The sequence below is a fragment of the Triplophysa dalaica genome, chromosome 23 (genome assembly GCF_015846415.1).
Source record: "Triplophysa dalaica isolate WHDGS20190420 chromosome 23, ASM1584641v1, whole genome shotgun sequence".
Lineage (NCBI taxonomy): Eukaryota > Metazoa > Chordata > Actinopteri > Cypriniformes > Nemacheilidae > Triplophysa > Triplophysa dalaica.
Genome location: NC_079564.1, coordinates 6,167,020 through 6,182,538, shown reverse-complemented (window position 1 = coordinate 6,182,538; position 15,519 = coordinate 6,167,020). Strand labels below are relative to the sequence as shown.

Sequence of the window (15,519 nt, the reverse complement as noted above, 5' to 3'; positions counted from 1 at the left end):
AACTTACCCATGTTTACTGTCATCATCAGGACGTGACCCTAGTGAACTCGAGCTAAACGCTCGACTCCTTTCATCAGGGATAATCTTTACACTGCAAACACATTAAAAACAGTAAATTAGATACTTAATTATAAATATATAAAAAAACTAAATTCACAGAGTCTACATCATAGAAGAGATGTATAACGTGGTTCTTTTGTTTCCACAATAAACTGAAAATTATAGTATGTTTTGAGACTGTAGGAAATGTACTATTTATTTTAAAAGATAAATAAGGATTACATTTTTTATGATATGACATATAACATTTTCACTGTTCCATAACACATGTCTCCTAAAACTGTAACGACAATCTGGAAATGATGCTAAATGTCAATATCAAATACAGCCGTCATATTCCATAAGTCTGTCAGAGTCGTACTGCAGAAGAGACACAAGCATTGTTGTCTTTGAAGATTGAAAACGCATCACCTTGAGACATTGTTTAGCCACAGCGTGCAGGATAAAGCCGGGTGAAAGCTTAAAGTAGCGACCACGGAGCTCTTTAAAGATCAGAAAGCTTTTAATATCGGGCAGAAAAACTGTCACCAGCAGAAAAGGCGACAAGACAATGAGATCTACTTATTTTCATTTATAATTGTCATGTTCATGCAACAATATCGGCGAGAGGCCTCCAGACTCGGCAGGAAAAAGTGACCAATTTTATTTTTTAGCAAAACTTGAAAGAGTCCAGAACTTATTACTTGACAGTGGGTCGAAGTACACGTGTGCCAGTAAAAAGGTTAAAACATTTGCAAAGAAACAGTGTCATTTTGAACAAAAAAAACTTTACAAATTGGAGCAATTCCCATATTTTCCTGACAGGCTGTAAAAACTGAGCCAAATATATTTGCAGTGCTGCAGAGAGGCTGTTTCTCTTCTGATTGCTCTTGTGGTGATTATATCAAATTACCTGGCTGGAAATGATGAGACTAGAATCTTGAGATAAAACACTTTCTGCAGCTGATGGTACGTGGTGATGTCAAAATGGGGAATGGGGCTTGTGAGTGGTTGACATAAGCTTTCGTCCTGTGTCACATTGTTTCCAATTGTAAACTTAAATTATATATTGTTAAAGCAGTACAAATTTAAATTATATAATTAGACTTGATGCTATTTTTAGGTAAGTAATGTTTATATGCTCTCCATGTCTCTTTGGATAAAAGCGTCTGCAAAATGAATGAATAAATGTAAAGTAAGGTTACAAATGTAAACACTTTCTTTAACCTTACACTGTAAAAATAATGTGATCAATAATCATAGGAAACAAAATGTAACCCTGGACGACAAATCCAGTCTTAAGGGTCAATTTTTCGAAATTGAGATTTTAACATCATCTGAAAGCTGAAGAAATAAGCTTTCTATTGATATATAGTGTGGTAGCAGAGAACACTATCTGGCCGAACAACAACTATTTACAAAGCTGGAAACTGATGGTGCAAAAAAAACAAATATAGAAAAAAAATAGCATTTGAAGTTGTTAATCTGAGGCACTGTAGCAGGCCATTCACTCACAAAATAAGTTTTTATACATTCACACTAGGACATTTATAAGATACCTTCATGGAACACGATCTTAACATAATATCCTAATGATTATTTGCAAAATGTAAAATCTTAAATTTTTAACCATACCATGTATTTTTGACGATTACTAAAAATGTTCCCTTGCTAATTAAGACTGGTTTTGTTGTCCAGAGTTACAAATGAAAAAAACGCATTCACATCCACACCCCACAACGCTTAAGCTGCAAGACAAAAACTGAGCAATGTTTCTGGCTCGGTGGAGAGGGACAGGCGAGGGAGCGTGACAGCCGAAGAAGGCGATCCGGCCGCGGAGCACAACGAGGTAAAGGCGCTCGCAGTGAGGGCAGCTTGATCCAGTGAGAGCGGTCTCACCGTGAGTCAGTCCCAGGCAGACGACACACTCAGATTGAAGATCTTCAGTGGGTACTGTAGAGAGGCTTGGCAAGAGCCACAGTGACAAAGCGGCATTTGAAACAACGTGCTTCGGATAGCCACAGGGGAAGTGCTCAGGAGCATGGTTTCCGCTGCAGGGCTTGTTTCTATGGAGAGTGAGACATCTTCTTTGGAGCAGCGAGATAATCGTGTGGAAGGAGAAAATTGCACTGAATGGCCCAAACGCCATTGGTCTGTGATTTTCACAGACGTTAACCAATAGGCTTCAGTATCGGATAAAATAGGAGTTTTCCCATAGTGTTTTGCAGTATCGAAAGGGAACAAGGATGTGCAACCACCTATTGTTTAAAACATGTTGCACGATTACGACAAAAGACATGATCACGATTGTTTTGGCCAATATTGAGATCCCGATTATTTAACACAACTACTCATTTACTTTTAAAACAACATAGACATCTTTTTTAAAACTTGACTTTTAAACTGTGAATTCAGCTGAAAGATAAATGTAAAGAAATAGCACAATTTATATAATTTAATTCAATATAAATATGCTAATATTTCCTAAAAAAAAACATAATTTTGCATGTTTAAGTACAAAATAAATATGCACAGTGTCAGCGTACAGTAATTTTTTAATTAAACACAAACTTTTATTCTGGATGTGATTAATTGCGATTAATTGTTGAACAGCCACCACATTAGCAACTTAGAATCACCCGTGTGTCTGAACTTTGAACCCTGCATGTTTAATTATAGAAAGTCTCAAATACTCTTTTCATAGTTCAAAGAAGAAAAGAATAAAGCTGAAAGAGGTAATGGCTTCACATTCATTCCTTTAAGATGATGCACACAGTTACCAGTCATACAGGATTTTTGTTCGGTGGGAATCTAAACTCATACACACCCCCTCTTCCTGGCCTAGCTTAAATCGTCTTTTTTAACTCTATGCCTCATTCAAACAGCTTTTATTTTTCCCTCTTTGTCTCTAAAGCTTGCAGGACGGTGCCTAAGTTTCTGCAGAAACAGTCAGTGCAGAAAAATGTCCTGGGCTCCTGACAGCAACAAGGGTTTGCTGTAAGTTTCCAGAGCGCAACCCAAGGCGTATGCTCAGCGCACACAAGCAGGGCAGAGCAGAAAACTGCGTAAATGCCACCACAGCTAACAAAACACAAATCCAGTCACATGATCCCAAAACTCTGCGACAGCATGTTGGAAATGGTATTTGGTAAAATACCTTTAACACTTGACAAACAAGCAATGTGTCAGTCAATTTCAAACTTGATACATAGTTAGAACCTCCATTAACTATATAATGGTATATATACCATACTTTTACATATACTTCTATAGTTTGACATATCTCTGATTGATAAAAAACTACCACAAAGAAACATTTTCAATTACTACAAACACACATCTGTATCTCTACTTAACATTTGCAAGTATTAACAGTCTTTACCTTTGAATGTAAAAAAGCATTGGGTGGAAAAAAAACCGAATTTGAGATATGTACGGTCACATCTCCAACTTGGCACCTTAAATCCATCTAAACAGGAACACAGGCGTACACATTGACCTTGTGGCTGCCACAAACACATTTCAGCGCTGAGGGACTGACGTGCTGCCAAAAAGCAGGTGGCTCTCCAACATGGCGGCGAGCATCTCGCTAAACCCCTCTGCCCTCCCCGAGTCTGGCTCTAAGCGCCAGCCCTCAAGCCCATCTGCTCGGTCACTCCACACAGAACGAGAGGCCCGCTTAACCACGCACACTCCGCACAAACCTCCATTCATGTCACAAACACTTCGGCCAATTCTCTTGATCAGACAGATGCGCCGTCCAATGATTTTGGCCATAAAGCTAAAAAAATTAAATTGATTCAACAACAGATTTTTACGAATTATTAGAATTTGATTGAAGGATTACAGAAACTAACACTTTAGTTAATGTAACATTTGTTCAGTTCTGCTGCTTTGTCATTACTGATTCTGGGAACTATTCAGGACATCTGACATTCACTGCTGCAGTACCTAAGGGGGGGACTTTTGGCAGGAACTTAAGCCAGGCCTCATGATCTATTCTCTCCAGTTTATTACATCACCTCTTCAAATGAAGTCGAGTCAAGGTGAGCGGCATTTCACGGTTTTTCCTCACTTTTCTGTGAAGTCTGAGGACGGCTCACCAGCTGTAGCTTCTAATGACGCATGGAAAAGCTTTCCACATTTCATTACATTTAGCAGAAAACTCGCTGATTGTAATTGAGAACATAAGATGAACGAGAACTGCATCTACGGTATATCACAGGGAATAGCATATTTTTTGTAGCCTTCGTAATAGTGTCGTAATCGTGTCAGGTAAAAGAACAATAAGCGCAAACATTCTTACCATGTTTATGACGCAGAACTGGGCTGTATGGGACTGTAAAATTTTGACAGCTTTGTTGAATATAATGTGAATAATATTTTTGACAGGTTCAATGATTCGTGTAACTACAGGTTATTTTTTTACTCTTTTATATCTTTTGTAATGGTGCCGAACGGGACTATCCAATCAGAATGATGTATTACTGTTTTGATTCTGTACATGAAATATAACATGAAGCAGCTGCTTTTGCACTCTTGTCAGAGTAGTCACTCAAATGTTCCCAAAATAAGGCCCAGAAAAAAATCTATTGAGATTTACATTTTGTGAAACAGAACGTTCTTTGGATGTTTTTGTTAAGCATTATGATCTTTTCTCTTTTCTTATGGAGTACACATGCTGGGTTTAAATAACTATTTAACTATATAATTTATTGATGTGTAAGTCTGGTAAGTAGGGATGCACCAAATGTTCAGCAACCGAAAATATTCGGCTGAAAATAGCAAAAAAAGCATGTTCGAATAAGTGAAATGGCCGAACAAATATGACCAAACATGATAAGAGATAGAGAGAGAGAGAGAGAGAGAGAGGAGTTAAGGAAGTTATGGAGAGAGGAAGTGAATTTCTGAATGAAATCCTCTTTACCGGTCGTTAACTTACTTTACATTTATGCATTTGGCAGACGCAGTGCATTTGGCACTGTACTACATTTGTTTCTGACTATGTGTAATCCCCTGGGATCGAACCCATTACCTTGCCGTTGCTAGAGCTCACCTTCTGAGAGAACAGTGACAGTAAGCTAAAAAGACGAGAACTGAATGGTTGTCAGTCAGAATCATTATTTGGCACAGTTTTCAAATAATCTGTTGACATGTGCAATTATACTCTTTTATATCTTTTGTAATGGTGGCATTTTGTCACAATTTTTCCTGTCAGTGCAACAAGTTCTTCTTAATGGTTGCTGCGGTGCGACTGCCAAACTGATCAATAGACTATATAATTTTTGCGTATTATAAATTTAATGCCCAGAAATGTTATATTGTGTAAGCGGCGCATTCCGTCACTCATTTTCGTTTCCCCTCCTTCACTTATCTATCAGTGCCCCCGCCCCCATTGACAGGTTAGAGTCGAAGGGCCGAAAGAGCAGACGAGTGAAGCTCTCAATCTTGCAACTGAAATAAATATGCATAATACATGAATTTCTCCGGCTAAGGTGCAAAACAGCAAACATAACGAAATTTGATTGCGTGCATTGTATGAATGTGAAACTAATGCATGAAACATGTGTTTAAACTATAAATCCTGAACTATTGTAAAGCCATCTAACAATACTGCAAAGGCATACCAAACGTTATACATCACGATAAATACTATTTATTTGTAAGTCGCTATTGATAGAAGCCAAACGTGTATCATTGCAGCTTTCATGAAGAATAATCACTTAAAGCCTTCAGGTCTCGCGGGTTGTTTGAGATCCCAGAGAGTCAGAGCACAAAATACTAAACGTAGTTCTCTTTCACGTTTCTTACGCTGAAACGGACATATAAACGTAAAAATTCCCATATTAACAAGAAACCTTGTAAAGGTATTTAGTTATTTATGTATTAAATAATTTTCAATTCAGTTTTATTGTTCTTTTTCTTACCTCACCCCACGGCTCTGGTGCTATCAAATTAAAGGCTGGTGCCACCAACTGAATAACTTGGTAGCACCAGTGCCACCTCTCTCAAGTGTTAGTCAAGAGCCCTGAAGTCATAGGCCTAATACATTTTTTAATTTAGCCTACTTGTTTTGCTCCATTTTATTTTAAGTTATATTGTATTATATTAAAAAGCAAGACAAAATACAAAAAGCATTTTGACCATTCAGTTATACAATAGTGAAAAAATTGGCTAATTAAATAGAAGAAGTACGAAAAGCCATGTTCAGTGTTCGCTATTCTGCATTTGGCCAAGTGTTTCAGTTTTATTCGGCTTCGGCCAAGAATTTTCATTTTGGTGCATCCCTACTTGAAAGAATCACAGTTAAGCACTGTTGTTTCTGGGATGAAAAACCCAACGGGTCAGCTCTCACCGGTTAGGACAACCCTCCCTTTTTGTTAGCAACTAGGTGACTCATGGCTTGTGACGGCGCCTCTTCGGGGAAATGACACAACATCTGCTTTGCTACAGCCAATTCCTCCTTGGGACTGCCAAGGAGAGCCGTGCTTAATGCCAAGCCAATCTCGCACCCGGAGCTCCTAATCTACTTTTCAGCATTATGTTTTTTTTTCACGGGTGAGGTGCAACCCACTTTCCTGCAGACACACACATCATTGTTGTACACACACACACCGACACGCACACTCCCTTACCAGACAATACATTTTCAGCCGTATAGTTTCTTTGCCAATATACACACCTTGATCGGGAATGATCTCCACAGGGCTCAAAAAAGCAGATTAAGTTCAAATATGTTTAATGCAGAAGAATTTAATGTGGAGATTTATCCGAAGCATGGATACGTACATAATATACACATACATAGAGTAGAAAAATACTTAGGTTGAAAACTATTTGAAACACGTACTTCCTAACATCGTTTTTACAAACTTCATTTAAATGTAAATGCATTTATGCCATGTCTGAGCAACATTAACAGTCTGGTAAATATTTATCTTAATGCCACCTTAGATTCTGTGCCACCGTTGCAGTGTAAAGGCACATCAAGCAAGCCCTACTCAAAATAAAACATCCTGATGGAACTGTTGTCTTAAAGCTATCAATGATTGTTTTCCCCGAATGTGTTTTGACAGAAAACAAGCACCATCTGCACTGCAAGGTAATATGATGTTTTCATTGTATACCACGATTCGCTCAAACAAATATACAATTTATTTGTTTTTCTGCTCAGTTATGTAAATATAAAGGATAGCAGATGTCTCCAGGGCAGCCAGAAATCATTACAACAGCAGAAATCTGTTTTGAACGCCAGTGGAATTTCAATTATTACCCTTGACACTGCCAAACACTTAACGTTTTCTCACTGGTCTGACAGGTTAAAAGAGATTCTGAGACATGTATCACTCTTGACTGACACTTCTTTTTCCAAGTAGTTTCTAGAGTTACATCAATAACAATTGAACATGCCACAGAGAACATCCAGGTCTTACATATGAAACAATAACTGTTGTTAGATCAGACCGCTCTTGTAACACCTGACATGCTGGTGAAAAACCCTTCAGCAAAGTTCAGGATGATTGCCGAGATCTCTTATATGCAATTCAACTTTGATATATCAAGTAAAAAACACAAAATGCTTAGACCGATAAAGCAATTGAGTAGGAATTGCGAATCGAAAAATAATTATAATCCTAGAATCGGAATCGAATACAGATACATGATATTAAATTAACGTTTCAATTCCACTCATCAATTGATGCATGCAGAACTGTGCAAGTGTTAAATCTCAATAAAAGCCCTTATGAAAATATTTTACTAACCATTTTTACTATATTTATAAAAACAAGTATGCTATAGTGTGTACACAAAACGTTTCTCATAATAAGTAAATACCTTTTGTGCAGAAACTGGGAATCGGAGTCAATAAGCAGAATCGGAATCGATAAAATACAAACAATAACCAACCCTGATCCTATATCATATCAGACCCAGAATACACTAAAAAAAATATAGCACATATATAGCACTTTTTTTTGTTGAGTTTAGTGAGTGTCTACTTAGATTTTCTTCACTTTTATGATACTCAATAATATCAATAATCATCGATGCTGCAATGATAATCTATGAATCCTTGTTTGGTTGTTTCTTTATTTATTTATCCTACGTTGATAGAAAATTGTTCTTGCATGCATAGCTGCTGACCGCTTTGAACACATTTCCTAATAGGGACAATACACCTGCACTTCAGACACAGAACACCCGATTAAAGGGATTCCTTTTCACTCAATAAAACATAAAAGAACCAAAGTAATCCATGGGGTTAAACAGATAACCACCCTTCGATTAACGTCTGTTATCATTTTCCAAGAAAACTATTTCTAATTCTTAACACACGAGTCGACGGTACAGTATCTTTGGCAAAGACTCTACAGATAATGGACCAGTTCTTCCATTCTGAAATGGAAAATCTGGACCCAAATATAGATACTTTGATGTCTTTAACTAAAAAAAGGTTTTCTTTTTTTATCAAATTTTAACTTTAAGTAAAACCACCACCCCTGTTCATTCCACACACTTAGAAACTGGAACAGGCCCTTAGCTCTTTGTTGTGTGCGTGTCCAATCTCACAAGAAAGTGATAAAAACACTGTGATTTCCTCTATGTCAGAGACAGCCAACACTGAGATTAGGCCAAAAGTTAATGACCCATCATGAAGATCTGTAGCGGACTAGACAACACTTTGATTTAAAGCCACGAAAGAGGCATTCTCTGAGGGGACGGGACAAAATACCACAATTTCCTGCTATCGGAAAAGGTTATTCGTCAAAATATTCCTTAAGGGGTTCCCAAAAATATGGGTCAGTGTGAATGAAGTCTTTAACACAAGAAATCACACGTTTAACTGGACAAATCTTTTATTCCACATGTAGAGCAGTGAGGACTCTGTGTGCATTGGCAAGTGAACAAATATTCTGAAAACTTCTTCCTCTGTAACCCTTTTTTCTTTTGTTACTTGGGATGTGAAAAAAATTCAATATCCCGTCAGATGCTCCTACCTACAGCACAGATAAACACCGACCAATGAGATTTGGTCATGTATGGCAGGCAGGCCTGTCAAGATGATAAACTTTAAGGTCAGATGACTCTGAACACTTCAAATCCATAATCCATTTTTTATTGTATGCCAACAAAACTCAACAAAAAGGCAGCTAATCTGGTGTATAACAGAGATTTGGGTGAGTTGACGAAACTGTCATTTGCCCAAACAGGCCTGTGTTGCTTTTACATTGCATTTTAGTGTTCATACCTTGAGACCAAAACATTGGATTATTTGGGGATTAAAGTGTATTGTTAGAAATGTTACCACTGATTTAAACTAAATTGTTATCTAAACACTTTACTGTTTAACTTCAGGTTAGGTTAGGACTAGGATAAACATTATTAACCAATCAAAGAAGTTGGTTTACTTTCCTGCTGAAGTTTTTTAACACATTTATTGAGATACATCACTGCTTTGTACTTCTTTCTTTAAAATGCACATTTTAAACATAATGAAGGATCTTATCATTTAAGAAAAAAATAAATGTGTAATATTTGAAGCTACATTGCCAAAAATCAACCTAATGATTTTTGGGGTCATGCCAGTGTGTAAATGTTGGCAGGGCATAATGTATATAAATCCGAACTCCTGGCACGAGCACAACCAGGGCACTATATCAAATTCTTACTTTTAAGCCAGAGCAAGCATTCATCTCCGACTTTGTTGTCAGCATGCTAAGATGTTTTACTGGTAACACATTACAGCTGGAGTGTTCATACTGATGCTAAGACATCCAGAACTCCAAACACTTTAGCTCAGAGGATGACATTAAAAACCCTGAACTCCATATAGTTGATACAGTGATATTCTCAATCACAGTAATTCTACTCGGTGAGTCTATTCATTTAGACTTCTGATTTAAAGGCAACCCAACCCTCACTGAAAATAAGGTACAAAGTTTGCTAAGATTCCTTTCTCTGACCCCGCCGTACATTCTTAGAACTGGGTTTGGCTGGAGACAGACCTGCATACACTGAAGCTAGATACTTACTGAACAAGGCTCGCCTATATGTAACTACTTGACAATGGCAGAGAGGAAAAGTCAGGGGGCAACATTTCTAACTGGATGTAGACTGATCATACAGAAAATGAAGAATGCATTGTATGACTAGAATACCACAGTACACGATATTTAATGGCTATATCACGTTACATTTTAAAACAGTATCTGTTAGGCTTAATCCTATCATGACACAAATTTAACAACAAAACAGCTCTGAAAATCCCTAACATCTATTGTTTTTTTCAAACCTTTTTCACGAACCAGATTGAAGCTCATTTCCTATATAATGCAAGTGAACAGGCACTTAATCTGTCACTTTCCAACATTGTCCATAACATATTTTCTATTGCATTACAAGCCCCACAGGTCAGGAACAACATATGCAGAGTTACAGTATTAAATTCTAGACATGCTCACAAATATATTACACGTAAGTTACTGTCATCAGTAACCTCCACTTAACACAAGTATTGTTTACTTATACCAAAATAACGGCCATTAAATATGTTATTTATGCCAGTCGACAAAAAGATGGTATAGGGTTACTTGACTGAAACTCATGTTTGGGGGTGACCTGGGTCCCTTTGGAGTGTAACGTTAAATATATGCAACAAATACAAGAATTTGTATTTTACACCTTATGGCAAATGTTTGCATATAACAAAGTGTGTGTACAGTCCTTGTCATGCTATAATAACTCACCTTACGTGCTTATCTTCATGTTTGTGCTGCACTTTAAGGAAAAAGAATGTGTGATTAAAAGCAATGAGTTCACTGGGTTAAAATGCAGCGAAAATCCGTGAAGTGCGATCCTTTTCGAGACATACAGTAATAAGAGTAACGCTAATATATCCGGAAGCCGCGAGGACTCGAGTACAGTTGTCACGCACAAATAGGGGGAACAGCACAAATCCACCTTTCGAGAAGGTTTTGCCGGAGTCGCGGATGATGGTAATCCAGGTGAATAAAGGTGCCCGTGCTGCAAATCTTGTCGACAGCGCGCCGTCAAACGAAGAAACTTTCCCTCCGAAAACACAGACGGTCGGCGAGTTTTTCCACAGAGGAGCGAGTGAGCGAGCGAGGTCACCAATTGCGCGTGCCTCAGGAAGCGATGACGCGCGTGCTGAAAAGAGAGTCGGTCTCCGCGCGATTCTGGCGCCCTCGGCTGACTGTTACGCACAATTGGCGACAAACAAGTTATATTTGCCAGTTTTTAATCAAATTGAAGGTGTCTTTCGTTGAATTGTAGGCTTTATGTAGTTGTGGCTTTTACATGTTTAATTCTACCTCAAAATTATTTTATTTTGTCAACAAATAGCATGTCCATACATTACAAAAGGACGATATTATTATAAATGCTAACAACTTTTCTTGTATTCTTTGACTCGGGTCAGAATCCGAACGAACGTGTACTTTGAATAAGAATATGCGCACTACATTTCCCACAAATCCCTACCGTGACGTCAGAACGTTCGATCCAATGAGATCTAGCGTGCTCACAGATGTAAGGTCCACCAGGAAGCTTTATCAGTAATGTAGAGCATAGTTCAAATATCTGATCCAGTTGTCCGTCTGTTTATATCAACATCACGTCTTCGGGTTTTGATCTTTAAGAATGCACAGAGTACAGATTTTATCTGGGCATCTGTCGTCAAACAGACGTGTGGGTGTGAGACCGTGCAGCGCATCAACTGCTGATCCAAATGATATCGTTGTGGTTCATGGGTCACGAACGGCGATCGGCCGGGCGAAAAGAGGCTCGTTTAAGGTGAGATATCGACCAAAAATAATGCATGACTGTAGTCGTGGCTTAGTACATTTATAGCAGCAGGCTGATCTCTTATGACCGTTTTAATTACGCAATGCAACATAAGTTTACCAGTCATGTCTCTGTGTCAGGACACTACCCCAGATGAGCTCCTCAGTGCTGTAATGAGTAAAGTCCTCAGGGATGTTGGACTGCCACCCGCTTCACTGGGGGATGTGTGTGTTGGTGAGTCAATTATGACAACAATCTGACCAACGCGTAAGAAAAAAAATGACATTGTAAAACCCTCACGACATATTCACCATTAATGCGGTTACCACTCAATCCTGCTGAAATCGAGATGGCTGCGAAGCGTAGCTTGTCCGTGAAAGATGTCTCTGGGAATGGTAGGAAATGCTGCTCGATCTAAAAGCTGGTTTATAACGTGCATTTAAAAAATCAACACCCGTCAAAAATGATCATTATAAATATACTTTATTATCACGAAAATACACGAGGAGCTTGAGGAATTATCCTTAGGCATCTCCTAGAACTACGTGTTTTATGGTCTTCTTCTGCAGTGCGCATTTGGAGTTTCTGCACGAGAGTGCCCTCTGGCTTTCGGACGCAGCAACATTTTACCGTACTTGACCCACAAATTGTGCAAAAATCCTTATTATTTAAGGATAATCGTGCACATGAACGATTTATGAATTTGTTTCTATTTACGCGGGATGAATAAAATAAAACAAACCAATTTGAATGATGTGTATTTAATTCACATTGTAAAAGTTTTATTGGCGTTTGTGTAGGTAATGTTCTTCAACCCGGGGCTGGTGCACTTATGGCTCGGATTGCCCACTTTCTCAGGTGAGATTGTGATTTTATATGAAAAAGACATTCATATTCGTATTCATATGCACTGATTGTAAGTTTCAAAACTTTCAATTACATTTTCAGTGGCTTTCCCGAGTCTGTACCAGTCTACACGGTGAACAGGCAGTGTTCCTCTGGACTACAGGCACTTTTCAATGTTGCAGGTAGGAATTACATTTTTAAACTGTAAAATTATTCTTCTCAATTTGTGGATGGAGCACAAAGAAATGCATTACAATTCGAACAGGGCTTTTGATGTTTTTCAAGGTGGAATCAGAAATGGTGCATATGACATGGGTCTCGCCTGTGGGTAAGTATGCCACATTTATACAGGTCGTTTTCAGTCTTTGTTTCCTTATAGAATCTAAAAGAAAGTTTTTGTTCTTGTCTGAAACTCATCTTCTCCTCTCTGCATGGAAGCGTGGAGAGCATGTCACTTCAATCAGTGGGAAACCCAGGGAACATTAGCCCTAGACTGATGGAAAATGAGAAGGCGAGAGACTGTATAATCCCCATGGGGTATGGACAATGCTAATCTTTAATAACCGATACTGTATTAGAACTTCTTTTGAAAAGAAATGTTAATTTTTTTGTCTGTTGTCTATGTGTGTGATAAAGAATAACATCAGAGAATGTTGCCGAGAGATTTGGTATCAGCAGAGAAAAACAGGATATGTTTTCTGTCAGTTCCCAACAAAAGTAGGCACATATGTCTCTTGTATATATCTTGCTTTAAAATGCACTTAAAGGAACAGTTTAACCAAAAATGAAAATTCTGTCTTCATTTATACACCCTTGAGTTGTTCCAAATCTGTGTAAATGTCTTTAAAAGATAATTGGAAGAATGCTTGTTACCTAACAGTTCTTGGCCACCATTGACTACATTAGAAGAGAAACTTGCTTTATAAATTTCTTTGTTCTGTGGAACACAAAAGAAGATATTTTGAAGAATGTAAGAAAGCAAACCATTCTGGGGCACTTAAGACTACCATTGACATTTTCCTACAGTGGTAGTAATCAATGGTGGCCAAGAACTGTTTGCTTATAAGCATTCTTCCAAATATCTTTTTCAAGAAATTTATACAGATTTGTAACAACTCAAGGGTGAGTAAATAATAACAGAATTTAAATTTTTGGCTTAACTGTCCTGAGCGTTTACTCTTGACCAAATACGACTTCTTCATAACTCTAGGGCAGCCATGGCCCAGAAACAGGGCATATTTGATCAAGAGATTACACCGGTCACTACTAAAATTTTGGATGAAAGTGGCACTGAGCGCACCATTACTGTCACAAAGGATGATGGGATCCGGCCCGGCACTACGCTAGAAGGCCTTGCCAAACTGCGTCCAGCATTCAAGGAGAATGGTAGCACTACAGCTGGTAAGAATTGAAATCTGTGATCTCTTCATACAATAGGCCTTTGAATAACTCAATTATTTGTTTCTTACTATAGGTAATGCCAGTCAGGTGAGCGATGGCGCTGCAGCAGTGCTAATAGGACGGAGATCTACGGTGGAGAAACTGGGACTGCCTGTTCTTGGGGTGCTGAGGGCAAGCGCTGTGGTGGGCGTGCCACCGGACATAATGGGCATTGGACCAGCCTATGCTATCCCGGAAGCCCTTAACCAAGCAGGTGAGAGTACACTTGCTTCTACACGACTTTCATATCCATTTCAAATAATAAAAATGTTTTGAAATAGATTTTCCACCCTAAGCTTGTAAATGAACCATGTTATTGCATTTGCTTCTACAGGGCTGACTGTTGATGATATCGACGTGTTTGAGATCAATGAAGCCTTTGCTAGTCAGGTGAGAGATTCAGTTTTCTCGCCCTTTTATTCATAACATCTAATACTTCTTGCAAGACTGCACTTTCAAAGTCTGCTGTGTAAACAGCTTGAAATTGATACAATGTTTTTGCTCTAGGCTGTGTATTGTGTGGAAAAGCTTGTTATCCCCATGGAGAAAGTGAATCCTAATGGAGGGGCTATTGCATTCGGTCATCCTCTTGGCTGCACTGGTGCTCGACAGGTCGTGACCCTGCTGAATGAACTCAAGCGCAGACGCAAAAGGTGAACGGATATCAGTTTCTCTGGGGTGCATTTGGCACAGAGCTATTAATGGAGAACATTAATGGTGCAATAAAAAAAAGATTTTGATCCTTTTTGTTTTTTGTTGCAGAGGGTATGGTGTGGTGTCCATGTGCATTGGGACTGGAATGGGAGCCGCTGCAGTTTTTGAATACCCTGGGCAGTGATTAAAGCCACAAAAAGATTTTAAAAGATGTAAATAACAAGAGGCAAAGAAACTAAGAATCACAAATTATTTTTTTAATCAAGCTAAACACTACCTGTAGCACACAAACAGATAGAGCAGTAATGTGCATCACTGGGTAATGCCGTACTACTGCAGATGTTAATAATAACATTGCAAATCTGTTTAAAGTGCCTTGTGTTTTAACAGAAATGCTAACAGATGATGGAAATAGACTGTATTTGCATGAGAGCAAAAATACCATAGTCGTATCTGTACTAAGGCATAATTCATTTGTGTCCCTTGATTTATGACACATTAAATAAATCTGAATACTTACACTTTATATAAAAAGGTCTTTAATATGAATATTGGTAAAGTAACTCCTTATCAGAATTTTGAAAACAATGATTTAATACCCAGATTTCCTTTACACAGTGTAATTTACTAAGATTTTTTATGCATTTCAACCAGTTATACATTACAATAAAATTCTTTGTTATGAATGAACTTTGCATTCCAAAGGTTAAAATCACTGTTTAGCTGCAACATTTG

General features: G+C 38.2%; 2 protein-coding genes across 2 annotated transcripts in view; one reads left to right on the top strand and one right to left on the bottom strand.

The window, feature by feature from the left end:
• The window catches only part of map3k22 (mitogen-activated protein kinase kinase kinase 22), a 46,250-nt gene extending 34,795 nt beyond the window's left edge, over nt 1–11,455 (bottom strand). The window contains exons 1-2 of the mRNA XM_056738508.1: nt 10,788–11,455; nt 8–91 (exon numbers count right to left, since the gene is read on the bottom strand). Coding sequence (XP_056594486.1) covers nt 8–26 — 19 coding nt within the window. The 5' untranslated portion in view covers nt 27–91; nt 10,788–11,455. The remainder of the gene's footprint in view (nt 1–7; nt 92–10,787) is intronic.
• A 123-nt stretch (nt 11,456–11,578) lies between these two features.
• acaa1 (acetyl-CoA acyltransferase 1) lies at nt 11,579–15,474 on the top strand. The gene is made up of 12 exons (XM_056738511.1): nt 11,579–11,853; nt 11,985–12,078; nt 12,645–12,702; nt 12,793–12,872; nt 12,976–13,018; nt 13,129–13,227; nt 13,327–13,407; nt 13,901–14,091; nt 14,165–14,344; nt 14,465–14,520; nt 14,638–14,783; nt 14,893–15,474. Exons 1-12 carry the CDS (start codon nt 11,701–11,703, stop codon nt 14,966–14,968), a joined length of 1,257 nt encoding a protein of 418 aa, XP_056594489.1. The 5' UTR covers nt 11,579–11,700; the 3' UTR covers nt 14,969–15,474.
• The last annotated feature ends 45 nt before the right edge of the window (nt 15,475–15,519 follow it).